The sequence below is a fragment of the Bos javanicus genome, chromosome 4, assembly GCF_032452875.1.
Source record: "Bos javanicus breed banteng chromosome 4, ARS-OSU_banteng_1.0, whole genome shotgun sequence".
NCBI lineage: Eukaryota > Metazoa > Chordata > Mammalia > Artiodactyla > Bovidae > Bos > Bos javanicus.
In genome coordinates, this window is record NC_083871.1 from 66,173,786 (window position 1) to 66,201,600 (window position 27,815).

The 27,815-nt window shown below is 47.4% G+C and overlaps 1 protein-coding gene across 4 annotated transcripts in view; it reads right to left on the reverse strand.

The window, feature by feature from the left end:
- MINDY4 (MINDY lysine 48 deubiquitinase 4) overlaps window positions 1-27,815 on the reverse strand; it is a 118,517-nt gene that overhangs the window by 55,943 nt on the left and 34,759 nt on the right. For all 4 annotated transcript variants that reach the window (XM_061414216.1, XM_061414215.1, XM_061414214.1 and 1 more), the window contains 2 exons: window positions 7,177-7,235; window positions 955-1,061 (listed from right to left, as the gene is read on the reverse strand). In XM_061414216.1, coding sequence (XP_061270200.1) covers window positions 955-1,061; window positions 7,177-7,235 — 166 coding nt within the window. The remainder of the gene's footprint in view (window positions 1-954; window positions 1,062-7,176; window positions 7,236-27,815) is intronic.

A 27,815-nucleotide genomic window follows, 5' to 3' on the forward strand; every position in this document is an offset into this window, starting at 1 on the left:
TGGAGAGGAGGCCAGGACATCCCCGCAGAGGAGGCTGCTAAGGCCAGAAACCTGCTCCCAGAGTCCTGTGACTCTCAGGACATCCCTGCAGAGGGGGCTGCTAAGGCCAGGAACCGACTCCCTAAGTCCTGTGACTCTCAGGACATCCCTGCAGAGGAGGCTGCTAAGGCCAGGGACTGGCTCCCCAAGTCCTGTGAGCCTCAGGACATCCCCGCAGAGGAGGCTTCTAAGGCCAGAAACCCAGAGTCCTGTGACTTTCAGGACATCCCTACAGAGGGGGCTGCTAAGGCCAGGAACCAACTCCCCAAGTCCTGTGACTCTCAGGACATCCCCGCAGAGGAGGCTGCTAAGACCAGGGACCGGCTTCCCAAGTCCTGTGAGCCTCAGGACATCCCCGCAGAGGAGGCTGCTAAGGCCAGGGACCAGCTCCTGGAATCGACTCCAGGAGCCCACTAGCATGACCCTAGATGGCACTGAGACATTAGCCACACTCCCCTGTCCTCCCCTCACCGCTGCCCAGCCTGAGCAACGCTCAGGGGACCAGTGCAGGAGCAGAGTCGTGCCAATGAGGATGATTATTCTGTTCCCAGCTCAACTCTGGAGTTAGCGGGTGCAGACATGGTGAAGCAGCTCTGGGCCAAAAGAAAAGCTGGATCCTGGAATGTTTCAGTGAAGAGATGTTGTATCCTCACCTTTACTCTCGGAGAGGGAGTGGGAGCTGCCAGCACTAGGTCCCCATTTCCCTGACTCTCCGCTCATGTTTATTTCCACATCACATGCAAATTTCCATTTCAACAATGACTGGGAGATTATAACGAGATGAATGAAGGCAGAGAGAGGAAGATCATCTCCTCCCACCAACTCAAATCAAGACGCCTTCAAGTCACACCACACCAATTCACACCAGTTCAAATCAAGAAACACATCACCTCACACTCTGCAGTTGACACCTACCTTCGCCACCGAGAGGTCGATGGGCTTGGATACTACTTGCAGCTTGAGCACTGATGAGACTGGAGACAGGATGATTTCTTCCCTTACCAATTCATCTTCCACATCCTCTGAAAGAAAACCATGGCCATGTGAGCTCTTTGTTATGATGCACAGAGAACAGATTAGGAGGCCATTTAACACCCAGGACACTGATGAGTGCTGAGAGGATTGGGATGAGAGGAGGGGTCCTCTACCATCCACCCACCTGTGGACCCTCTGGGGCTCCCAAGCCCCCATCAGAAAGGAGAAGGCAAACCAAGAGCCCTTGCTCCTTGTCACCCCATGCTGGTCCAAGGATACTGGCAGCTGGGACATGGCTCTCAGTCCACTAGAAGGCTCTACTTGTGGACATTCAGAAACAAAGGCCTAGGCCTAAGCTGTTGACTCAGTCCCGGAAAAGCCTGGCCCAGATGTGATTCCTCCAAGAGGCGGACATGACCCACAGATCTGTCCCCCCGAGGATAAACATGAAAAGGGCAAAAGTAGGAAAGAGAGTGCTGCCCTTCCTGAGAGAATAATGACAGTTATAATAGATTATCACTATTGTGGTTTTCACTACCTATGTTTATCATCCAAGCACCACTCTCTCCTCAAGAGAGTAATTATCATCACACCCATTTACAGATAAGGAAACTGAGATTGAGACAAGTTACGTCACTGACCTAAAGTCACCCAGGTGGAAAGTTACAGAGATAGAATATAAACCCGGGCCAGCTCCCAACAGCTCTGCCATCCTGCCAATCAGACCTCCACGGATCTCCAGCCAAAAGGGACACCAAGTCACATTCCAAATACAACCTCACAGCTGGAGTGATGGAGGCCCAGAGAAGATCCCAGAGTGAGTGCTGGCAACACCAGCCTGTGCCTTTCCTGGCAGGCGAGGCTCCCTCTCGCCATTACGCCTGCTGTGGCACCACTTACCAGAACCCTCAGATGCGGGACCCACATGAAAACAGCCCAAGGCAGTGATGCTGGCAGAGCTCAGCAGGCTGGTCTCCAGAGAGCCTCTGGAGACTTCCTCCCACCCTTTTCCCAAGACTAAATGATTACTTAAAAAGCACACCACACTGTATAGACCTCAACATTATCTGCCATAAGCCTGTGTGCGTAGGACCATAGAAATGTCACGGTCCCTGCCGCGCATCTTCTGAGATACTGTTCAAAGGTCAACATCCCCAGGACACGTGCCTTACATCTTACTCTACAGCCTCCTTTTCTTCCCTGGAGGAGGACCAGGCACAGCATGAGGCCCACTCCTAGAGGCTCAGTCCACTGAAAATGAGACAGATTCTACCTTTAGGCTGAAACAAAAGTTTCCAGTAAGTCTGGAATTTAAATGAGAAACTTTTTTAGTGAGGGTCTTAGAGAAAAGCCACCCTGTGACCATGGTCTTACAAAAACACCTGAAATAAAGACCAGATGTTCACACAGTAACATACACAGGTCTTGAAAGCATGCCACTGGATAGAAAAAGTAAGAAAAAAAATGCAATTTATAACACAACACAATTTACATCCAGTATAAACACATGCACGCAACTCTAAACATTTTTGCAAGAACACACACAAGCGAAAAGAAATCACTAAATACAAGAGGGTGGAGTGGTTGATAGTGAGGAGGGTCATGGGAGTGTGGGGTGGGGCTCAAATGAAATCAGGAAGGAAAAGTAAGAGGGCAGACAATGGGAAGCTTTGCAAAGATCAAAACTGAGAATGTTCATTAAGGTATGGAGATGTGTGATTAATTCAACCCTAGGCATCTGAGGCCCAGAAACAGAGCGGGAGAGGAACTGAGCGATTCCACCAAGCCTCAGCAATGCCTCAGCCCAGACTGCTTCTGGGAGGCCCAGAGAGGGCAGGATTTAAGCCTATTTGGAGGCTGCTGTTTAATCTGGGATGTCCCGAAGGGAACCGGGGCTGAAACGTGCTCTGCTCAAGCCCATGAACTAAGTCTAAGGATGGAGGCTGGGACCCATGGGAAGCTGACTGGGTGGAGCCCCCAGGAGAAGGCAGCCTCTCTCGGCCTCTGCCAGGAGGCGGTTGGCGCCTGCACAGAGAACTGGTTCAGGACAGTTAGGCAGGCGCAGATGTGGCGGGATCGCCACGCAGGGGAAAACAAAGCACTCTGGCGTGACATGTTGGCCAAGCAGACAAACCCAGCTGCAAATGCTGATGGTTTTCAGTTGCTATTTTTAAGGCCCAGTGCAAATGTCTGGTTGAAAAAAAGCCAGGGATTTTATATCCTATACCATTTAACTTACCCTTTGGAGGAAGAAAACATATACATAACCTTGGAAATACTTAATAGAGGCCTGTCTATCTCTTTTTCCAGGTCCCCACTCAGTAGTTCCCATTGACTATAAGATGTCTTCTGCTGGAAGTGCCCCAATGCCCCAGACTCAGGAATCTCAGCACTGAACCCCTCCAGGCTTCTATTTTGATTATAGAATCCATCTCCCCAGCCCTCCACCAGGGACCCAGGCCAAAACCTCAACCCTCTCCCACACAGCATGCTGCTCTACCCTCCAGGTTATCCTGCCCCCAGAATGCCTCATAACGCTGCCCACCTCCCACATTTTCCCTCTCCACTTTTATAGCAATGTGTCATTATTTTTCTATTTGCTCATCAAGCACTTTACTGAAGACCCGTGATGTGCGACTGGGTATGTGGGACAGAAGAGGTCCAGAGATGATGAAAACATCATCCTTGCCTTCAAGGAGCTCACTAACTAAAGACGGAGACAGAGCCCTAAACATACAACATGAGGTCAGTGCTAAAATGGAGATTAGGGCAAAGGTTCTAAGAGCAGAGAGGAAGAGGCAAGTAATCCTGCCTACAGGGTCAGAAAAGCTTCACATAAATGGTAAATATTTGAGCAGGGTCTTGAAATACCCAGAGGATTTCCCCAGATAGGATAGGGGCCCAGTCACCTCTTTTCTAGACTATTCCAAGAGCCCCCCCACCAGTCTCCCAAAATCCAGGCTCTTACCCCTAAAACTCATCCTCCACCCACATCCAGAGACGGCCTCAAACATCATTTGTTTCACATCTCTACTTGATAAGATCTTGTCCATCCTTCAAAGCCCAGTCTAAATGATACTCCACTGTGGAACCCACCACAGACTTGGCTAAATCGCCTCCTGAAGCAGTGAAGAGCTGAAGGTCATTTACTTTGGTGTGGTTTTCAGAAAACACCTCTCTTCCTTCATCCTACCCAACCCCACCCTCCAGGAAAGCAAGACCACTTTTCATCACCTCCGTCCACGTTCAACAGTCCTGTTTGTGCCGGGGCATGTAAGAGCTAACCAAAGTGGGCAGAAGTGAACCCAAGAAAGATGAACTGGGGTGAGGAAGGGAATGCTATCCCTCTAAACAAACTGCATTCCTTGTTTCTGATTCTCCCACCCCAAACTTCTCCTCCACTCTCTCAGGGTAACTGGGTTCCATGAGAGGACTCTGGACCTCTGATCTTTTATCTCAGTGTCCTTCTCTAAATCGTTAGCTGAGCCACCAGCAAAGAGAGGCTGGCCTCCCTCTGGAAAAGTACACACACTTCAAAGAGCTGGGTTCTGAGAGAATTGCTAAAAGCCTTCCTCCCAGCAGAAGCCCTCTGGGTTCTGAGGGCCGGGAACCGCTTCACTTTACATCCAGACAGGAGTGGCTTTCATTAGAAAACCTTAGAACGCTTTACAGAAAGGTTTCAGATGCCAGCGTTTTCTGGCTCCATGCTTCACTCTGCAGAGCCGTGTGCCCAGTGAAATCTGCCCCTTCCTGGGTGGGCCAATGATCCCACCGGCCATCCCTGTGAGGAATGGTCACCTCTGAAGAAAACAAAGTAGAATAAACAAACCCCTGCTTCCATCACTCGGAGCTCAGTCCCTGCCTTTCAACTTCATCAAAGCAAACCGTCAGACAGCCTGTCTCACGCCAGTCACTTCTAAAGGGCAAGCTGCTTTCTTCCTTCATGTAAAAGGGAGTGCTTAAAAGGAGAGGAAAAGGATGTGAGTAGCTCCCAGCTCTTGCATGCCAAAATGGTCCAAAAGGTATCAATACATTGCCGGCTTCCAGGAGAACAGCAAAGGTCAATGGCACTCAAGCCTCGTCCTTTCATGTCTGGTCCTTGGTTGTCATCCTTTATTCTATTCCTGGCTTTTGCCAAGGCCTGCAAACATATTAGTCTTGGAGGGATACAGAATTCCAGAAAGAGGGAAAAAGGTGGCTTCAAAGAGAAAGAGTGGATGGACAAGTTCCTGGCTAGATCCTACAGAGGAGGTACACAGATGCACACGCAGGTGGAAGGGCATGAGCTGACGCACCTCACGATTTGTGTTTTACACCTCAGTGAGGTGGTGAACCGTGAACTTCCAGATGTTCAAGCTGGTTTTAGAAAAGGCAGAGGAACCAGAGATCAAGTTACCAACATCCGCTGGATCATCGAAAAAGCAAGAGAGTTCCAGAAAAACATCTATTTCTGCGTTGACTATGTCAAAGCCTTTGACTGTCTGGATCACTATAAACTGTGGAAAATTCTGAAAGAGATGGGAATACCAGACCACCTGACCTGCCTCTTGAGAAACCGGTATGCAGGTCAGGAAACAACAGTTAGAACTGGACATGGAACAACAGACTGGTTCCAAATAGGAAAAGGAGTACGTCAAGGCTGTATATTGTCACCCTGCTTATTTAACTTATAGGCAGAGTACATCATGAGAAACGCTGGGCTGGAGGAAGCACAAGCTGGAATCAAGATTGCCGGGAGAAATATCAATAACCTCAGATATGCAGATGACACCACCCTTATGGCAGAAAGAGAAGAGGAACTAAAAAGGCTCTTGATGAAAGTGAAAGAGGAGAGTGGAAAAGTTGGCTTAAAGCTCAACATTCAGAAACCTAAGATCATGGCATCTGGTCCCATCACTTCATGGGAAATAGATGGGGAAACAGTGGAAACAGTGTCAGACTTTATTTTTTGGGGCTCCAAAATCACTGCAGATGGTGATTGCAGCCATGCAATTAAAAGACACTTACTCCTTGGAAGGAAAGTTATGACCAACCTAGATAGCATATTCAAAAGCAGAGACATTACTTTGCCAACAAAGGTCCGTCTAGTCAAGGCTATGGTTTTTCCTGAGGTCATGTATGGATGTGAGAGTTGGACTGTTAAGAAGGCTGAGTGCCGAAGAACTGATGCTTTTGAACTGTGGTGTTGGAGAAGACTCTTGAGAGTCCCTTGGACTGCAAAGAGATCCAACCAGTCCATTCTAAAGGAGATCAGTCCTGGGTGTTCTTTGGAAGGACTGATGCTAAAGCTGAAACTCAGTACTTTGGCCACCTCATGAGAAGAGCTGACTCATTGGAAAAGACTCTGATGCTGCGAGGGACTGGGGGCAGGAGGAAAAGGGGACGACGGAGGATGAGATGGCTGGATGGCGTCACCAACTCGATGGATGTGGGTTTGGGTGAACTCCGGGAGTTGGTGATGGACAGGGAGGCCTGGCATGCTGCAATTCATTGGGTCGCAAAGAGTCGGACATGACTGAGCAACTGAACTGAACTGAGGTGGTGTGTGTTAGTCACAAAGTCGTGTACAACTCTTTGCGACCCAATGGACTATGGCTCCCCGGGCTCCTCTGCCCATGGAATTCTCCAGGCCAGAATATTGGAGTGGGTAGCCTTTCCCTTCTCCAGGGGATCTCCCAAACCCAGGGATTGAACCCAGGTCTCCTGCATTGCAGGAAGATTCTTTACCATCTGAGCCACCAGGGAAGCCCCAAGGATATGTGGGTAAAAATTTTTAAAGGATGGGCTTCTTCAAGCAGAGACATACTAATATTTTGATAAGCACTGTCTTCTAGAGACTTCTATAGGTTCTGAGAAACCCTAAAAGAACCCCTAAATGCAGAAAATGCTACTCTGCCCCCTCTCCCCCAGTGTAGATCTAGAAGTGTAGATTTCTATATTTCTCCAGGTGAGACAGGCAGTGGAAGATGGATTTGGACATCAACCAAAAAAGAGAGAAACCTGCTCTACTCTCTGGGCCAGACCCTCCTTCCCAAGGCCAGGTGGGAGAAAAGGAGCCCTGTCCCAGCCAGCAGAAAGCCCCACCACCCACTACCTCCCAGACAGACCAAATGAAGACCGCTGGACCCTGTGGGGCAAGCACAGAGGCCCCAGGGTACCTACCAAGCTGCAGCACATCCAGATCACCCTCGAGCTTGTTGGACACTGACAACTGATTTTTCCTAGAGGAAAAAAAAAATAAAGGGAAATGTCAATGTACCATAGGAGAATACCAGAGAAATGCAAACAACAGAGAAGAATGGGAAGAGCACTGGCTGGGCCTCCAGGAGGGAGCTCCTCTCCAGACCCGGCCCTGCCGCTCTGTGTGTGCCGTGTACCAGCACTCTCCCTCGCTGAGCCACAGGTTCCATGTCAGATGGGATCAGATCACTTCTGGGGCGCTTTTCCATTGTGTACACACACAAGCACACCCCAGCCAGCGCAGGATTAGAGACCCTGTAGTTTGACACTTGCCAAGAACTGAACGCAGGCTCTTTTGCTGATGCCACTGTAGCACTGCTGGGAAACGCTTGCACGTGCACAGGCACACACGCACACACGCGAATCAGGTTCCTGCGATCACTGCACAGATTTTCTTATCTCATTTTTTTGTTGGTTTCCTTTCTCCCAGCTTTCTTGTGAAGCTATCAGCAGCCGTTTCTCAGAAATCTCTAGAATGCACCGGACAGAATACCTTCTGTGATTCTGACTAGTAGATTTACGGATGTGCACACAGAGCTTTCTTTAAACAGCCCACCTGTACTTCAGCTCTCTTTAGATTTTCTTTTCCTTCAGCATGCTTCATCTGAACTAAAGTAACATCATTTTTTTTAAATGTATTAAAAAATAACAACATTACATCACCCTCTTGAAAACTCCATTTACTATGTTAAAAATGACAGCTCTTTTGAACGTAGCATTGAAATGTATTTTCCTCCAACATCCTTGCAGGATAAGATATGATTGAAGTAACAATTGTAATCTTGCCACAGTAGGTTCTATTGAATTGGCTTCCTCCTGAAGACGTATGAAGGGGCGTGAGTGGAAGACCACGGAGGACGCACAGTACTGAATTCCCCCGCATGTATCGCTTCGGACCCCAGGGTTCCTGTCTCTGGTGCTGGAATACAGAGCGCCTCCCCCTTCCTCCCAGGCAGCCCTAAGCCTTCCGTGTCCTCCTCCACTCAGCCAAGCCCACTTTCCTCAATTCGAAACCACAAAATTCCTATGCTACCAGGGTTCTGCAAGCCTTCTTGGGAATGGTGAAAGAACAAGTTAACTTGGAAAGAAGATCTAAGGCATGGAGGGGCAGCAGAAGGAGGTGGGGGTGGGTGGTTAAAAGAGAGGCTGTGGCCCCCGACAGTCCCCAGCAATGGAGAACTGTGCTTTCTCAGACACCTCCGCCGACCCCACCTCTCCCCCACCACCCACGCTGCAAGGGGAGACAAGGACCGAAGTCCCACTTCTTCTATCCCCTCTGTCACTATTTCACCTGGATACTAAGGCAAAGGGCCCTCTCCTTGCTGCGCCTGCGTCCCAGTCTGAAAAGCAAGGACTTGGGTGCAGGGGCTAGATGGCCTGTAAGAGCCACCCTGAACCATTTTGAGCCGGAAATATCAGGAGTAAAGATGCCTCTGGCACATCCCACTGCCAACATCTCTCTGGTACCGATCTCTGCTCTCTGCCTCTTCGTCTGTCACCCAGATCATTCTCACAGCCCTCTAACTGGTTTCCTGACCCCAGGGTGATGCCCTACTTGGTGCTGGCCCTACCTCTTCACAAGTGTCAAAGGCATCTTTCTATAAAGAAAGTCTGACAAGAATTGGGTTCATAAACTCCACCCTGAGAATATCTAACTATCTAAAGACCTGTCCTGCCAGTTTCTCAGAGCACAGAGTGCCTCACCCTTTCTCCTGAACTCCTTTAGGGGAGGTGTTATAAGTCAGCAGCTGCAGCAGCACACGATTTAATCCTTGTAGAATTAGATGCCAAGCACCCACGCTAAGTTCCAATTCATGGTTGACAATGCCAAAGATAATGGCAGCAAACACGACATATACTGTTTCCTCATAAAACAAAACCCAAGCCCATTAGTGTGTGCGCGGGGCTGCCCGTGACCTGGCCACCTACCACCCCAGCACCACCTCCCTCTGCACCCTCCCGCTCCACCTGCATGTCCTCCATGCTAACTTCTCAGCCCACGCCTCTACACCTTTTCACAAGCTGTTCGTTCCCATTCAAATATCTTTTGGCAAACTCACACTCGTCCTTTTCAGCCCAGTTGGAATGCTACCTTCTTCTCAACTCCAAAGCGTGCGTTTATTCGTTTCTTCACTCAGTCATCTAGCCAGCGTGTGGCAGTTATCCAGTAGGTCTGTCTCCCTGCCCCACTGAGACCCAGCTGTGTACAATAAATAGACACAAATTACAATATGACATGGCATGGTAGGCTGAATAATGATATAATAATGCCCCCAAAGATGTTCACATCCTAATCCCTGGAAACAGAAAATGGTAACTGATATGGCAAAAAAAAACTTGCCAAAGAGATTAAAGATCTTGAAATGGAAGAAAGCATCCTGGATTATCCAGATGGGGCCAACCTACTCACAAGTGTCCTTATAAGAGGGAGGGAAAAAGAGATCGGACACAGCAGAGAACAGGTAGGATGATAATGGAAACAGAGGTTGAAATGATGCACTTTCAAGATAGAGGAAGGGGCCACAAGCCAAGAAATGAGGGTGGCCATGAGGAGCGGTAAAAGGCAAGGAAACAGATTCTAGCTGTTAAACAGCTAGCCCTGCCAACACCTTGGCTTTAGCACAGTGGAACTGATTTCAGACTTCAGTCTTCCAGAACAGCAAGACAATAAATTCATGTTGCTTTAAGCCACTAAATTACTGGGTGATTTGCTGGAGCAGCCATGGGAAACTAATACGTACAGAGAGAGAAACACCAAGGAGGAGCACTGGACTACAGGATTCTCTCGATGGCCTCTGTGTCCTGTGTCCTGTGTCCATTTTTGAGCAGCACCTAGTCGCTGCTCCAAAAATGGGTGCCAAATACCAGAATGACCCTCACACAAGCTAGGCGGCTCACATAGGTCACTCAACTTAGAGGTGCCAGACCAGGGCTCAAACCCAGGCCACTGGCTCCAAATGCTGTTCTGCTCTTTCTTGTATTTGATGCTTCCTTTCCCTGCCCAGAACTTTCCATGGCTGCCTGTGGACCAGAAGACAAAACCTACACCTCCCAAGTGGTCCCCTTGGCTCCCCAGGGCGAAGCCGCAGGAGCACGCAGACTGGCAGGAGCCGCGGGGAGAGGGCAGGGATGATGTTCCCGCTGTGCAGGGTACAGCTGGGCCTCTTCCCGGTCATGAGACTTCCACCCTGAGGCTATTCATCAGCCACGAGAGTCCGGCTCAGATGCTGTGCGCCGCTTCCCATAAATCTCTTCACCAGAGGAGACTTCAGTCATGCTCACACTTAGGGAATGTGCTATTGTTCCTTTCATGTGTCCCTTTGTGGCCCAAGCATTACACAGTTGAAAAGGTCAGTTTAAAAGCATGTTCTTGCCTTTGAGTGAAAACTATTATGAGCAACAACGACAAAAAGATAAATCAAGGATTCAAAACACTTTTTCAAAATGCGATTGTACAGATAACCTAGAGTCATGTGTCAAAGTGTGCATCTAATAAATCTAGGGGAGCCAGGCTGGAAACACCCACTTGCCTGCTGGGACCAAGGCCTCCGTTTTCCAGCCAAGACCCTCTGTGGGCTCTACACCCCACCCCTAGGAGGGGCAAAGGCTAGGGCCCTGCAGGTATTCAGGGTTACACAGAGCCAGGACTCAGTCCCTGGATAACTGGGTCTTGGGTGGGTAGAAAGAGCCACTCAGAGACCAGAGTTTTTGCCCTTGATCCCCCAACTCTGAGTGCGCCTAGGCAAGACACCCACCTCTGCGGGCATCAGATGCCTCAGCTATACCTTGGAGAAAGCCTGAGCACAGCTGTGGAACATGACCAGGTGGGCGGGCTCTGAGAGGACTGATATACCCGGCTTGTGCTATTCTTTAAGATGTTCAACTGCTTTTGCACCGAACACTCAGAATAGTTCACCAGCTCTTGGCATAAAAACAGACGAGGAGCTGTTCTTTCCCCTGTGTTTAGTACTGGATACTTGACTAAACTAGTTATGATTACAAAGGAAAGCTGTCCCATGAGAGGAAAGACATTGATCACTTACTATATAGTCTATTTGATGAAAACCCTGAACCCAGTGTGAATTGATCCCACTCATGTTGCTTCCCTGGTAGCTCAGATGGTAAAGAATCTGCCTGCAATGCAGGAGACCTTGGTTCAATCCCTGGGTCAGGAAGATCCCCTGGTGAAGGCAATGGCAACCCACTCCAGTGTTCTTGCCTAGAGAATTCCATGGATAGAACGTGGGATTGCAAAGAGTTGGACAAGCGACTAACACAACATGTTGCACAAGAATCCAGGATATAAGAAATTTACATAAAATTTCCCAGCACACCTCACTGAAGCAATGTAAAATTATCTGGAGAGACATTTCTACAAAGCAAGTAGGAGCTCTACAATCTAGCTTCCCCAGGACGGAGAGATTTTTTTTTTTAAGTCCCAACTAAAAATATGCTTAAAACAAACAAACAAACAAAAACCCTGTTAAATATATGAGATGATCCACCATAAGTGAAAGTCAACGGACACAACAAGTAGGACTCTCAAGGACTTGAGATAACAGAACAGCAATCTAAAAGAGGCTGCAATTAGAGAGAATAGGGATTAGAGGCTGTAATTAGAGAGAACATTTTACAAAGGAATGGAAATTGTACAAAAAGAAACAGACACTATGAGAAAAGGATGCACTGCTCTGACAAGCAAATATAGTCATGAAAAATGAAAAAACTTGGGGCATACAATGATGGTGATGGATAATACCATATAAACACATATTTTGTTTTAAATCCATGAGTCTGCTAATAGAGGAGGAAGGAGGGGCAGGGGCAGGTAACAGAAGGCTCTTCTCTATGAAACATGCCACCTAGTAAATGAATGATAAAATGACAAAAATTAGGAAATCGCCATTTTTTACATTTCTAATATCAATGGATATTCAAACCACAGGTTAAGAGGTTTTTGAGGCACAGAATATTCACATGGTCTAAAAGTTACAGAGTCCTTATTAATTCCAAAGGGGAAGGTTGCCTTTATGGTAACAGAGAGATTGGCAGAAACCCTAGAGGGCTGACACAACTTAGCATCGCATCACCAAAAATACTTACATCACGTGCTCCTGACATGAAGCAATGGGAGGTACACAGCATCACGTAAGTATTGTCCTTAACCAAAACTGTCTAACATAAACCCAATAATGAAACAGACATGTCTAGAATGTGGTCATTCTATGAGACGAGAGCGAAATTATTTGAGACTGAAAGAGATCAGAGAGACATGGTAACCAAATACAGATCAGATCAGATCAGTCGCTCAGTCGTGTCTGACTCTTTGTGACCCCATGAATCGCAGCACGCCAGGCCTCAATATGGAATGAAGCAGGGCAAAGACTAATAGAGTTTTGCCAAGAAAATGCACTGGTCATAACAAACACCCTCTTCCAACAACACAAGAGAAGACTTGGACATCACCAGATGGTCAACACCGAAAGCAGATTGATTATATTCTTTGCAGCCAAAGATGGAGAAGCTCTATACAGTCAGCAAAAACAAGACCAGGAGCTGACTGTGGCTCAGACCATGAACTCCTTATTGCCAAATTCAGACTTAAATTGAAGAAAGTAGGGAAAACCACTAGACCATTCAGGTATGACCTAAATCAAATCCCTTATGATTATACAGTGGAACCAAATACAAGTGAACCTTAAATGGATCCTGGGTTGAAAAACTAAAGCCCAAAGAACATTTTGAAGCCATTTGAGAGAAATTTGATCATGGGCTTTACATTAGTGGATGTTACTGAAATTTCTTGGTTGTGATACTGGTGCTATGGTTATATTCTTGTCCTTAGGAGGTGCAAACTGAGCCTTAATATCTGAATTTTAGTTTCAAATCAACCATAAAAAGTATTTGTGGACGACGGAAGTAGAGGAGAGAGAAAACAAATCCAAAAAAATCTTAGAATTACAGAAGGTAGGTTGCATGTACTATTCTTTCAACTTTTTTATGGGTTAGAACATTTTTAAAGTTGGGGGAAAACTGTTGGAAAACTTAATAAAGGAGATTAAATACAGTGAAGAGATAATAAATTCACTAGGAACAATGAGATGACATTTATTCAGAATGCAGCTCAGAGATCAAATATATGAAAGAACAAATAAGAGACATGCAGGGAAAAAATTTAAGCCTAATATACATCTAAAAGCAGATCCAAGGACTTCCCTGGTGGTACAGTGGTTAAGACTCTATACCTCCACTGCAGGGGCACAAGTTCAGTCCCTGGTTGGGGACCTAAGATCCCACTTGCTGCGTGGTGCAGCCAAAAAACAAATTAGCTAAAAAAAATAAAAGGAGTTCCAGAAAGAAAGGACAAAGAGAATATGAGAGGGGAAATTATTAAAAAGATAATTGCTAAGAATATACCAGACATGAATCCTCAGAGAAACATAATAAATTTCAAACAGTACACGTGTAAGAAAATGCACACCTAGACACGTCATCTTGAAACGACCAGAACACTAAAGACAATGAGAAAAACCTTAGAGAAAGGTAGATTATCTAGACACAGCAGTTACTTTAACAAAAAAATATCTTTAGTATTAAAAATATTAAAGGTAAGGACAAAATGAAAACATTTTCAGACAAAGACTAAAAATGTGAACCATCACAGACCTTCACTGAATGAACCACTAAGAGACTAACTGCAGAAGAAGAAAATTGAACCCAGAGGGAAAGAGCAGGATGCAAGCAATGGCAGAACAGAAATCTGTGAACATTTGGATAAACCTAAATGAGAGCTGGCAACAACAACTAATCTAGAGAAAGTTTTTGAAAACAAAGGGATAATACTAGACAGTAAGAAACAGGGAAACTGGGAGGGGGAAATGATCCAAATTATAGCTTTCTAAAATCCTTGCATTTTTTTGAGGGAGTGGAGATACTAATTAAACTGAAAACTTTTAAGTCATCTCAGCTGCTGCTGCTGCTGCTGCTAAGTCGCTTCAGTCGTGTCTGACTCTGTGCGACCCCATAGATGGAAGCCCACCAGGCTCCCCCGTCCCTGGGATTCTCCAGGCAAGAACACTGGAGTGGGCTGCCATTTCCTTCCCCAGTGCATGAAAGTGAAAAGTGAAAGTGAAGTCATTCAGTCATGTCTGACTCTTAGTGGACTGCAGCTAACACATAGCAATTACTTCGCCAGATACTATTCTCAGCACTTGATGTATTAACTTGAGTTCTCACCACAAATGTTTGAGGCAGGACAATTATTAACCATTTCACAGAGGTTCATGTTGGGCTAAATTTTCATGTCGAATTCCTCCTTTTGTTATTCTGTAACAAGTAGGTTTATCACTCATAATGTTTTTTATCCTATTTTGATTTTTATCCAATAGCGTTTAGCTACATTAGCTTTTACATGGTTGGCATGCAAGTGATATATTATTTCCCCGTTTCCCTGTGCTTAGTTGTTCTCCTTCTCTCCACATGTATTGTATGAAATACCATGGTGCTAATTTTAAAAATTGATTTGAGTGTCTTTGTCTTTTAACTGGCGAGTTTAATTTGTTCATCTTTAATATAATTATTGATATACTTGAAGTTATTTGTCCTTTTATATTTTACACTTTGCTTTTGCCATACTTTTACTTTCTTTGTTTTCTTCTTTAAAAAAAAAAATAGCCATTTTAAAGAGAACAATCCAGTGGCATATAACGCATTCACAAATCTGTGTAACCACCACCTCTTGTTAAGAATCCGCCTGCAATGCAGGAGACCTGGTTTTGATCCCTGGGCTGGGAAGATCCCCTGGAGAAGGGAAAGGCTACCCACTCCGGTATTCCGGTCCTCCCAACAGTGACTCTGCACAGCCCTGGCCTTAAAGGCTTTTATTAAAGACTGAACTTCAGAAGGGGTTAGCCTTAAGTGAGAGGGATCCCTGAGGGCAAGCTAATATAAAAAAAGAACTTTAAAAAAAATTTCTTCTATGGAGAAGAAAAGATTTCTTCTTTCGATTTTCCTGTTCTCCGTTTCTCTCTGGCTTCCCAGAGAGGCTCAGCCAAGTTCCCCCAGAAGAAGGCCCAAGGTGCAGAATCACGGTGAGTTAGACTTGGAAGGCATTTGGATAGTCACCTGGCATAACCTTTGTGCTTACAGATGAGGAAACCGTGCTCTGGAGTAAGAAAGAGGGCTCCGCCAGTGTCTCCACCTTCCGGGTGCTCAGCCCGGGGGATCCACGTCCCAGCCTCGGGAAGAGCTCCACCTTCCTGGGCCGCCACATCCACAGGCGTTTTTAAAATTAAGCCATCAAAGAACAGGAGGTCTCATCAAGGGCTGGGTTATCAAGAAGTCATCATGTGTACACATCTCAGTTTTATACCCGGCAGTTGTCAGTTCTCCAACTGTTGACCTTCAACATATGAAAGGAATCTTTTTTTTTTTTCCCCTCTCTTTTCTCTTACGGATGTGGAAAACCTGACTAGAACTGCCTGGTCTGACATTTCCTGTGAGAAAGCACTCTGCTTGGATACTGTGAAAGCAATCTGCCTTAACAATTCAGCCCAAATAAATTATCTTCCTGAAACGAGTGAATGACTTTAATTGGGAATTGGGCTGCATACCCAAGACTCTCTCATCCGGGCTGGACAAAGGTGGGACAAAGATAGGGATCGCCTGGTGAGAACGGACTGGGAGGGGGGTCCCCAATGACCCTGCATCCTCCTGGAAAAGCCATCGGCTTGGCCCATTGAGCTGGAGAGAACACACGTACTCTCACCTCCTGAACCATTGTTCTTTGGGGGTGAAGATCTCTCAGTTCAACTATCTTTCTGTGTGCGCCCCTCCCCACAGGCTCTGGCACACACATCCTTGGCCAGAAGCGTGCAGAGCCAGAGCAAGATCCAAAACCAAGTCTGACAATTCTCCCTCCCTGAGCTGGGCTGGATTCTGGCACATTCCAGGAACAGAGAAGAAATTTACCCCGGGTCACCAAAGCATCAGACTAGGAGGGTTCCTCAAGGGCACACAATTCGCAAAACAAAACTGTACTAGCTGTGACCTTCCTTCATGTTATTCTCCCAATTTGGCACAAGGCCTTGGCATACAGCTAGTATTCAACGGATGCTCCCTCTGGAAGCTGAGGGGGTGTCCGGAGTAGCCAGTGCCTTGTCCAGGGGATATTCCAGACCCAGGGATTGAACCGAGGTCTCCCGCATTACAGGCAGATTCTCTATCGTTTGAATTCTTTACCAGGGAAGCCTCACCCAGATAAGGCTCATGCCTCTGTAAGGGTTGGAAACGCTAACTCAGACCATCTAATCTAATCCTGCCACTCTGTCAGGGGTGGGAAGGGGAGGGAGAGCTTTTACTAATACCTAGAACCCCTGTGTAGGGGGCAAAGCCAAAAACAGAACTTTAGGTTCCAGACTCTCACCACAGTTCATTTTCATCTATCCCATGTTGGATGTTGGAGGCACCAACTGTGTTTTCTAAAGACCCAAAATGCACTGGGTCAGGGTGGTCGCTCTCCCCTTAATGAATGCACACTAGCAGGATTTGTGGCTCTCCCAACTCCTATCTTTCTGCCCTTCTCGCAGGCTGCACTTTCCTGGGTGTGGCTGAACTCAGCTCCACAAGGTGACTGGTGCCGAGCGGCAGGCATTGCTCAACAGGCAATGAAAACGTGGGTAGAGAGGAGGTGGCTCCAGGGGAAGAAAAATATCCTCTTGAAGGACAAGTGGTCTCCCTGGAGTACAGCTCTGGGATGCGGCCAGATCACTGAGTAATCACTCATTCACCACCCGCACTGTGCAGCTCACCAGGCAGAATGCTGCCAGCCCACGATCCTCCTTCCCCTTCGTCTCACCTCCTCCCCTCCGTCCACCAGCACGTGGCTATGTGGCTCAGCCAAGCCCAGCCATTGTGGAACGCTTGTTGTTGTTGTTTAATTTTTGCGACCCCATAGACTACAGCCCTCCAGGCTCCTTTGTTCATGGGATTGATTCTCCAGGCAAGAATACCAGAGTGGATTGCCATTTCCTTCTCCAGGGGATCTTCCCAACCCAGAGAGCAAATCCGTGTTTCCTGCATTGGCAGGCAGGTTCTTTACCTCTGAGCCACCTGGGAAGACCCTGTGGGATGCTGGAAGAGCCCAATCACCAGGGCTGGAGCGAGAGGCATGAGGTAGTACCTGGCCCACAACAGGAGCCTCGCCCCCTCCCACCAGGAGCCCCAGCCTGCACACCCAGCAGGTGGGATCACTAAGGCTGTCTGATTAGGGCTCCCGACAGTGGAGTGAAGACCTAAGGGGATGATTCTGTCAGAGACAAAGATTCCCCCAGCCCCGTCCTCCCCAAGTCTCCCGTGACAGCCCAGGATGGAAAGGATGGCCTCTACAGCCTTGGCCCTGTCCCAGGAAGTCCAAAGTCACACTTGGAGTTATAAAAGGGAAGGTTCCAAAGTGTGTCTGAAAGGCATTACATAAGAGTTGCCGCTGGTCTCCATCGTGGATTGGAAAGCTGTGCCGAGATGTTTACTTAGCTGCTAGGAGAAGCTGCTTTTTGGAACCACGATTGCTCTTTACTGTCCAAATAAAGGACAACACACCCCGGGAAGGAGCTGTCCCAATGAAAATGGGACTTTTTCCGAGTCCCATTAAATGTTAAACCCACTTGAGCTCTGTTTGATAAAATAAGCCAAAGGGTGGCTTAAAAAAACTTCTGGGGTGAAATATTTTCATTTTGAACTCAGAAAACGTTTCCCTGCATTAAGCATTAATAAAAGCGCCTAAAGCAGCAAGTTTGAAACAACACTGTCTGGGTCCAAGGTTAACTTCATATCAATTTGAAAATAAAGAAACTGGGGTTCACTTACTTTTTGAAAAGGCGAGGAGGTGTACACTTGAATAACACCTTTTTTCTGAAGCTCTTGTCATTCTCCAAGCAGATGTGGATGAATCCTCCCATGCCCTGAGCTTCCACTGTCCTTTCTGTGACAATCTAAGGGTTCTAATTTTTGTCCTTACAATAAGAAGTGTTTATTTGGGTGCTTATTTCTACTTTACCAAGCACTTTGAAAGCACAGTTTTTTGTTTTTTGGGTTTTTTTTTACTTTTATTTTATTATTTTTTTTAATTTTATTTTTAAACTTTACAATATTGTATTAGTTTTGCCAAATATTGAAATGAATCCGCCACAGGTATACATGTGTTCCCCGTCCTGAACCCTCCTCCCTCCTCCCTCCCCATACCATCCCTCTGGGTCGTCCCAGTGCACCAGCCCCAAGCATCCAGTTTTTTATTTATTTCTCACAAGCAGCTTTGCTGCAGCGAAGCAGCAAAGGGACGTTTTGGCCCTATTTTCAAAAATGAGGACACTGAGCTTTGGAAAGTCAGAAATATTCCAACACAGACCAGTCCTTGGCACACAAGTCTATGACCAAATGGGGGCCATAGGTAACAATACAGTGAATCTTTCCTTAGGCTTAATTTGTTCATTTCAAAGCTGGGACTTTTCTTTCAAGATTGGATATATATTTAAATTTTACAGAATTGTTCTAATGTTCTTACTTAGCAAGAAAACTAAATAATAATAACAACCTGAAGAGTATCTGATTTCAGTTCAGTTCAGTTGCTCACTCATGTCCGACTCTTTGCGACCCCATGGATTGCAGCTCACCAGGCTTCCCTGTCCGTCACCAACTCCTGGAGCTTGCTCAAACTCATGTCCATTGAGTCCGTGATGCCATCCAACCATCTCATCTTCTGTCATCCCCTTCTCCTCCTGCTTTCAATCTTTCCCAGCATCAGCGTCTTTTCCAATGAGTCAGTTCTTCGCACCAGGTGGCCAAAGTATTGGAGTTTCAGCTTCAGCATCAGTCCTTCCAATGAATATTCAGGGCTGATTTCCTTTAGCATGGACTGGTTTGATCTCCTCGCAGTCTCTCAAGAGTCTGCAAGAGTCTCTCAAGGGACTTTCAAGATTCTTCTCCAACACCAGAGTTCAAAAGCATCAGTTTTTCGGTGCTCAGGTTTCTTTAAAGTCCAACTCTCACATCCATACATGACTATTGGAAAAACCATAGCTTTGACTAGACAGACGTTTGTTGGCAAAGTAATGTGTCTGATTTACCATGAAGTTAATGGGACTTAAGCTTCAGGGATCCTCTTGCACAGGCCCTGTCACGAGGCCCTAGTGTTGGCACAGTCTTCTATTTTTGTCAGATTTGCAAACATGTGGTAGGTGTAAGTTCTTTATCTTCAAGAGACACCCAAACTGTGTAAGTTTCAGGCCCACAACGTCTGGATCTGAACCTGATTCCAGGCAGTTTGTTTTGGCATTTTTGTTTGTATTTTGCTCATCCATGAATTCCCACCCAGAGATGACCCATCCTACCAATAGATGCCCAGCGTCTCCTCCACCCCAGGCACCCTGTGCTTGTCTTGTCCAAGTTCATACAGAGAGTTCTGTACCCAGCCAAGACTGGCTCCTGGAGCCCCTCTTTCTTCCACCGCACGCTGTCCCATCACACACACACACAAAAGGAATCTCCAGGAAATTTTGACCTACTCCAAAAACACAGAAGACTTATTGTTTCATGGGTCTTTCTTAGAAAAAGGAGAAAGGGACGTTGCTTTAGATCCAAGGGAGCTTTGCAAACTTAGAGCATTACACCACTCAAACACACAAAACTGGAGAGCTGTGGAATTTCCCTAGGTGAGCCAGTCCCCATCAGGACATGCACACCTTGGACTAAAATTAGCCATGTCCCTCAGCCAGCTTGGCCGCCTCCCTGTGCCTCTCCAGGCAGTGTCTTAACTTGACATGGGGGGGTGAGGGTCCTCAGGTACCAACAAGAGTGTGACAGCCCTTGCTAACCCCTCTTGGGGTTCCCACCCCTGCCTCCCAGGAGGATTCCCAGGAACTCATCATGGGGGGCTCACAGGTGGAGAACCTGGGAGGTATGGGCATTCAGTGGGAGCTGGGACGCTGATAAACACAGCTGCTCAAAGGTGGGGAATGTGTGCTGGAACTTTCCATGAGCCCCAAAGTAGGGGGTGCAAAGGACCCTCCTCACACAGAAGTCAGGAAGTACAGGCTTTGGATTTTAGCACAGAGCAAGTATTCCTTCTCAGATCCTTATGCAGTAACAATATTCTGTGAGAGTTTGCAAGAAGGAAAAAAAAATCAAAGCAGCACATTCTCTTTTCTCCTTGATAATGAAACTTCTGCAGAAGTGGAATGAAGAAGCCCTTTGGCAAGGTTCTGGCTCCCTTGGTTTCTAGGGATCTAAACGTGAATAACATACCACGCAGGAGACTGAAAACACACGCCCTGCAAAACCCTCCGGAGTCCTGCTTCTCCAGGCAGCCACACCCTTCTGCAGGGGTGACCTGGCCCCCAGCAGGGTGGACGTGCAGGGACTTACAGACTGCAGCCTCTGCTGGACTGCGTGGGTGAGAAATGGTCCCAGAGCACGGCCAACAGGAAGAGCGTTGACCAAATGTATCTGGAGCCTTTTCCAGGACAAATAGAAAAACCAGATGAAGCAGCTGGACCCACGTCGGGCAGTCTCCTGTTGGAAATGTCACGTTGAGCCTCATGGTGTGGGTGTAATCAAAGGATTGTGAGTTTCGAGAAAACATCCAGAATGTCCGGACAGGGAAGATGCGGCCAGCTTGTACTGTGGGCGTGCAGATCCAGGCCCAGCAGCGTGGGTGGGGGAAGATGGATGTGAGAAGGGAGGTAAGAGTGGGCTTCCCAGTGCCCCCCAGGACAACACCAATGAAGGCTGCTTTTTGTGCATCCGCAAAACACATTCAAGTTCTTGCTTCTGTCACAGTCACTGGTTCCTTGGAGATCAAAGGACTTGAGGGTGCCCACATAAAACAAGAAGAGGCTGAGTTAGGGTGTTCCCTCAGTGGCAACTGGGCTCGCCTTGGGGTCTATACTATCACCTCACCCAGATTCCAGCATTTAATGACCCTATTACATTCTTCGTGATCTTTACTGAGAGATAAAAAATAGATCCTACTGACCATTCATTTTTCCTATTTGTTCCTTATATATTTTCCCTTTTTATTTTGAAAAATGTTAAACCTACGGGAAAATTGAAAGAATGAATACAATAACATCAGTATACGCTTCACTAACAGTGACAAATTGTTGATATTTTGCGGTATTTGCTTTCCCTCTCTACATCTCCCTCTCTCTCTCCAAACACACACGCATACGCACACATTTTTTTTTTTTTTTTTGCTGGACTGTCTGAAAGCAAGTTGCAGATGTTACTATAGCCTTAATTTGTAAGAACAAGAACAGTCTCCTGCAAAATCCACATGGGGTTTATTTGTATGACAACACTTTTTAAAACCAGGATCTTTGTTTAAGCTCTCCCAGATTCCTGCATCTGATAAGTCTATCCTTTTGGAGTTATTTTCTTTAAAAAGAATCATAAATTAGTCATGACGTCTTTAATAGGCCAGATCTGTTTTGGGGTTTTGTCTAACATGGATACTTTCAACTTCTCTTTTTTTCTTTTAATACACTGTGGGAGGTGAGGCTCTGGGTTGTAGAGTGGTGTGGATGGATTTCCTTGGCAGCTTCTGGCACTGGTTCCTAGACACTTGTTGAAATGTCCTTATAAGTTCATCTGCCCTCTGCATAGTAGCTTCTGGAACAGGAACACTCAATGTGTCATTGCTCCATGAGGAGGTGAGTAAAAAAATGAGGCCGCCTTGCAAAAGAGCCTCCAGTCCTCAGATGAGCTGTTGCTGTTGTTCAGTTGCTAAGTCATATCTGACTCTTTGCAACCCCATGGACTGCAGCATGCCAGGCTTCCCTGTCCTTCCCTATCTCCTGGAGTTGCTCAAACTCATGCCCATCAAGTCAGTGATGCTATCCAACCATCTCATCCTCTGTGGCCCCCTTCTCCTCCCGCCCTTAATCTTTCCCAGCATCAGAGTCCTTTTTGGTTTGGTTTCCATCAGTGACTTTTTGAGTTTGCTCCATTTTTCCTCCTTATTCAAAATAAGAAGGGAGAAGGCCAAAGTGAACTGGGACCAAAGGAAACATTGTCATCACTTACAGGAGCTCCAACCTCCATCATGGACTTCCTATTGCTGTTCACTCCCTTACAGAATCTAATGAAGCCTAGGGCCCTGAGCAGCAGCCTTGAGAGCAGGGACCACAGCTGTGTGGGCCAAGCAAGGGCAGTTCACTGTGCCAGCCCACTGTCCAGGCCTGGCCTCGGGAGAGCTTCTGGAAAACAGAATGGTGTATACGCACCTCCCCTGGGCCCTCAGTGCACGGGGTGGCCACCCCCTATAGAGCAGGGACTGCCCTAAGCCCAGGTCTGGGACCCCAGCCCACACTCTGAGCCGCAGCGTCCTCTACTGCGACCCACACAACAGGGCTAAACATTCCTCTTTGACCATCACCATCGTGCATAATCTGCCTCTAATCTCTCACTTCCCATCCCTTTCTTACAAAATGCCCATTTATTCAGGAATGTGTCCATCCATTTGAGACACAGGGCATTTGGGATAACTAAACAGTAGGCAAGAACATAGGTATTTATTAATTATTGTAAGCCCAACATTTTACATACGTTATTTCGCTGACTCTTCACAATATAAAAATAACATAAACATAAAAGTAGGTACCTCATCCCATTTTTTAGATGAAGAAATGAAGTTGTAACGATTTTTTTTAAACACACACACACACACACACACACACACACACACACTGTGCTCGAGGTCACCCTGTTAGTAAGAGGTAGGTCTGTCCAGTTCTAAATCTTGGGCCCTTTCAATCCACCATGCTGAGTTGCCAAATATATCACAGATGGAGAGCCCCATTGCACAGTCTCAGAATACAATAAAATGCTATGTTTCCCAAACAGCAGTCCTCAGTAACTTAACAAAGCTTTGCTTAATTGGGATACATTTCAAAGAACCCAAAAACTGCTGAGCAGAATTGGCTCTTTCACTGAGGATTTCAAAGGTACTCTGGGAACTTGTAATGCCCCGGGCCCGTCATTATGGACATCAATTATCATCGTGGAGCGTGGCAGAAAATTAATCTGACTCTTGTGGCCGCTGCCCACTCCCAGCCTGCCCCAGCACGCGCTTCCTGCCTCTTTGGGGTCTCTGTGAACCATCAGCCTCTCCCCTCTGCTGCTGGCACCCAGCCCTTGGCTTACAGACGCGCTCACATCTCTCCCGTCCTGGAGACAAAGACTCTGCTCCCTAACCCTCTCCCCTTTTGAACGGCCATCCTGTCCCTACCTTCCCATCCCCTCTAACTTCTTTGAAAAAGCCCCGTGTCCCCCTGTGTGTCCTCACCCCGTTGCAGGAGACGTCCTGTCCCCAGTCCCTACTGAAAGTGCTCTCTCCAAAGCCACTCCATCACCAGTCCCAGTGACCTTCCCAAATTCCCAGCCAAGGGCTCGAAGCTGCCCACACCTCCTGCTTCCTGCAGACCCTCTCCTCCCTCACCTCTGGAATCCTTCTCCACTCTGGCCGCTCCTCTTGCTTACCACACCAAACATGTGCCTCTCCCACTGCAGGGCTCTGACCCTGGCACCTTTATCCTAGACCCTTGGACATGACCACCCCCTCTAAGGACTTCAGCTCTCAGCCCGTCCCAGACACCCTTCTCTCAACCTCTCAGAACTGTGTTTCTGCCTCACTCCTGACTGTGGAAACAACAGCCCCACTGGACACTCCAGGAACAGCCTCCTCCTCCGCTTCCTGACCCAGTGCTCCCCCGTCGAGTCCCCTCTCCCTGCCGTCTGCATGCCCGGCCTTCCGGGCCCTCCAGGCCTACAACCTCCCTGCATGCCAAGTCCCAAGGACTCTCCTCCCAGATCCCCTGCTCCTCGCCCCTCTGTACAGTTGGGTCAGTGCCCACCACACCTTCTATGTCAGGCTTCTGCTCCCGGTCACCCTTCTCAGTCCTGCAGCGCCCCCAGGCTAATCTTCCTGAAGTATAGCTCTAACTAGTTAAAAAAAAGACAAAACCACCACCACCTAACTAAAAACGCCAGAGGACTTTCTGTTTCTCTCTACTGCTCTTTAGCTTGGCCCTCAAGCACCATCCAGTCTTTCAGTCTCCTCTCATCCTGGTCCCCACACATGCCCTGGGTTCCAGCTATACCACCTCGCCCACCTCTTCACACTCGCTCACACTGGCCTCTCAGCTTGGCATGCATCCACTCCCTGAATTGCCAGACCAACCCTCTCAGTCCTTGCCCAGGTCGGCTCCCCGTCAGCCCTTCCTCAGACAGCAGCCTCAGGATAGAGGTTGACTGAGGTGCCTAGAGCCAGACCGCCTGCAAGTACTCAGGCTGGTTAGCCATTCTGTGCCTCAGTATTCCCACCGGTAAAATGGGACTGATAACCCTCCTAGTACTGTCAGAATTAAATGCGGTAATACATCGAACGCTCTTACAATCTTACAACAGAATGAGTATTCGATAGATATCAACAGCTTAATTATCCCTGAAACAATCCACACTCCAGCTCCAGACCCTTCTCACGTTCTTTCTTTTTTTTTCAATTCTGTGGAACAGTTATGTGTTTGGATGTCTCAGTCTCTTTGGAGCAAGAACCACATCTTCAGCATCTCTCTCCCCAACACTATTCGAACAAGCAAGAGGTGCTCCATAAACACTTTGTTGAACTGAATAAAATTAAATAACAGGTATTTCGACAGAGATCAAGGACTGTTTACTCTATCAGGAAGCGGCCCTACTTCTGAGGGACCCATGGCCGCGAAACTGGCCTCAACAGGAAATGGAAGGAATCCCATGGCTTTAGTAACTTCTTGTGGAATGAGCAGAGAAAACAAAATAGAACTTTCTGGAATGAGGCACACACACGGAATCCAGCTATACAGGAAACCACCCCGACGAGTCATCTCTGTGATTTGAAGAACTCTGCCTCGAATGCCCCCGATAGAATTCAGCCTCAGAGACCATCTTTTCAAGGTGGAAGCAGCAGCCCAGGTGAATCACGGCCACCATTTAGGAAAAGCAGCTGAGGGCTCACGGAAGGTCCCCTCCAGCAGGACGGAGTGGACTTTGGTAGGTGAAAGACTTCAGCTCTTTTCCCCAGGCCCCCAGGTACCAGCCAACCCTATCAGAGTTATACTCAGGGTGGGAACAAAGATGCCTATTTTTGTCCTAAATCAATGCCCTTTCCCAGTCCTTTGGAAAGTTCCAAGTTTAGGCTCTTTCTCCATGAGCCACCATACATGCACATCATCTAAAAATATCGTGAATACAGTAGAATCCAATGCAGGCCCCAGGGAAAAAAAGGAGGGGCTGAGGAAGATCCAGGGAGCCACTTTAGTCTTTGGGAATGAGATCCCAAGGACATGAGCAAACTTCTCCCTCTAAAATCTTAGGCTTGGAGGAAGGTACGGAAAAGAGATGAGTATGTCAGGCACAGTAGTGAGGCCCTTGGCTGGCCCCCAACTGGTCTATCCCAGCCCTGCCCTGCCTCTAAGGCCTGGCCCAGTACAGCCCCCTCCTCTAAGATCCTATAGCACCTCAAGGGGCATCATTCATCCAGCTCCAGGACAGATACTGCCTCCTATTTTTAGGAGACCTCCCTGCTTGCTAAACCACTAGTCCCACTCTCCTATGTGTCCCTTCAGTGAAGGGAAGATCTCACTCACTTCCCCCTCTCCCCAAGGCAAAGCCTATCATTTAGCTCCATCCGATACATTTGGAACAATTCGGAACAAAATTGAGGGAGGCACAGACAACTCACCTCCATATTCAGATGGCTGACAACCCAGCAGGAGAAACATGGAGCCTGTCAGCTCTCTCCAGTGTGACATGTGCTGTGAAAGGTACGAGAAGGGGCTCACATCCAGGTATAGGAGAAGGGAAGAGATCAGAAAGGCTTCCTAAAGAAGGCAACATTCAAGATGACTTCCATACGGGACATCACAGTTGTGATGGGCTGTGCTGGTAGGTTGGTAGGTTGATGTGTTGGTGAGTTGGATAGTTGGTTGGTTGGTTGGTTGGATGGATGGTTAGTTACATGAATATATGAATAAGAAATAAAGGAGTGAATGAAAGCCACCAAGTGAACTTGAAGATAAAGTTTGGATTGTTCCAATTCTATTAAAGATGATCAGTTTAAGTTTCACGACACTGTCCCAAAAATATCAGCATGATTTTCCCTTTCATTCTCCTTATGATGCACATGCTCTCTTTTGCTCAATATAGATTTCCAGGCCCAGGGATATAGCTAGGAAAACAATGACAACAAAGAAATACAGCCCACTCCAACCCTCAAAGAGTTCATGGAAGTAAAAATGAGTGATCAATCATTGTGCTCTATCGAGGATTATCTGTGATACTAAGGAGCAGAAGAGAAGCAGCCACACTATGGGACAGGCTGGAATTAGGTACCTAGGATGCAAAATTTAAGGAGGCACTCAGTCTCAAGTCGATGGAGGTGACTACACCACAGGTGAAACACCTTAAGAGTAGGTGCCTCCTTAAATTTCGCACCTCAGATACCTCCCTTGTTTCACTCTCATCCTGACTCTGTTGCTGATCTCTATATGGACCTCTCTCTGGTCTGGTAGCCAAGGTCTGCTGGAAGCTAGCTCATAGCCCAGCTGATAAGCATCTTGGAATGAGGAAGGAAAAGCATCCAGGAAATAAAGAGTTTCCATACACCTCCTCTGCTGACACTCATCTCCCCCAAATTATCCCTGAGCATTAATGGCCTCTTTCCATCTAGCAGCAGCAGCTTCCCCTGCATGGAATATCTTTCCGTCTATGTGCCATGGACCTGGGCCTGGAGCAGAGCTGGCAAGGCTCGGGCGTGGGCAGGGGAGGCTCTCAGAGCTGCCATTCTGATGTCGAGATGGACAAAATGAGACCATTCCTCCTTCCAAGGAGGGGGGTGGAACCTCTCTTCCCTCTTTAGCCACACTTTCTTGATCTCAAAGGAAATTTGAGTCAGGAGAAGTCTCTTTGCCCTGGGGGATGCTTTGGATCAAAGAAACTCAGAAACCCCAGAACTGAAGGTATGTGGCAGCTTTAATTACTGCACAGGGGAGAGAGCGTCAATCCCGCTCATGGAGGGCTCCAAGTGGCCCTTAATGTGTGCCAGAGTCAGTTCTCATGTTTACTCTCCTGGGCAATACTAGGGAGAGGCCAGCATTCGGAGGAGACAGAAGTGGCATTCCACTGTGGATGGGGAATGCACGTGTAGTGTAAATGTGGGCAAGAAGTGGGAAGGACAACCAGCTGGGCACAGGGACCAATGGCGGTGTGAAAGGCAGCCGTGCCACCCCAGAAGACTGGTCCCCGGGGTCAGCATGTAGGGGAAGCTGCACAGCACAGGAGCCCCAGGCAGGCCGCCTGTCTACACGGGGCTTCTGGCCCACAGGAAAGCAACTGTGTGTGTTGTATGTTTCAAGAGTCAGCTAATTTCAAACCTTAGTCCCACATAAAGTCCAAAGAATGTGCAGAGACAAATGAAAATGGGATTCTCTCCATTCTCGTCCCAGGCAGTACAGATGTTGTCAGACTCGGGATGC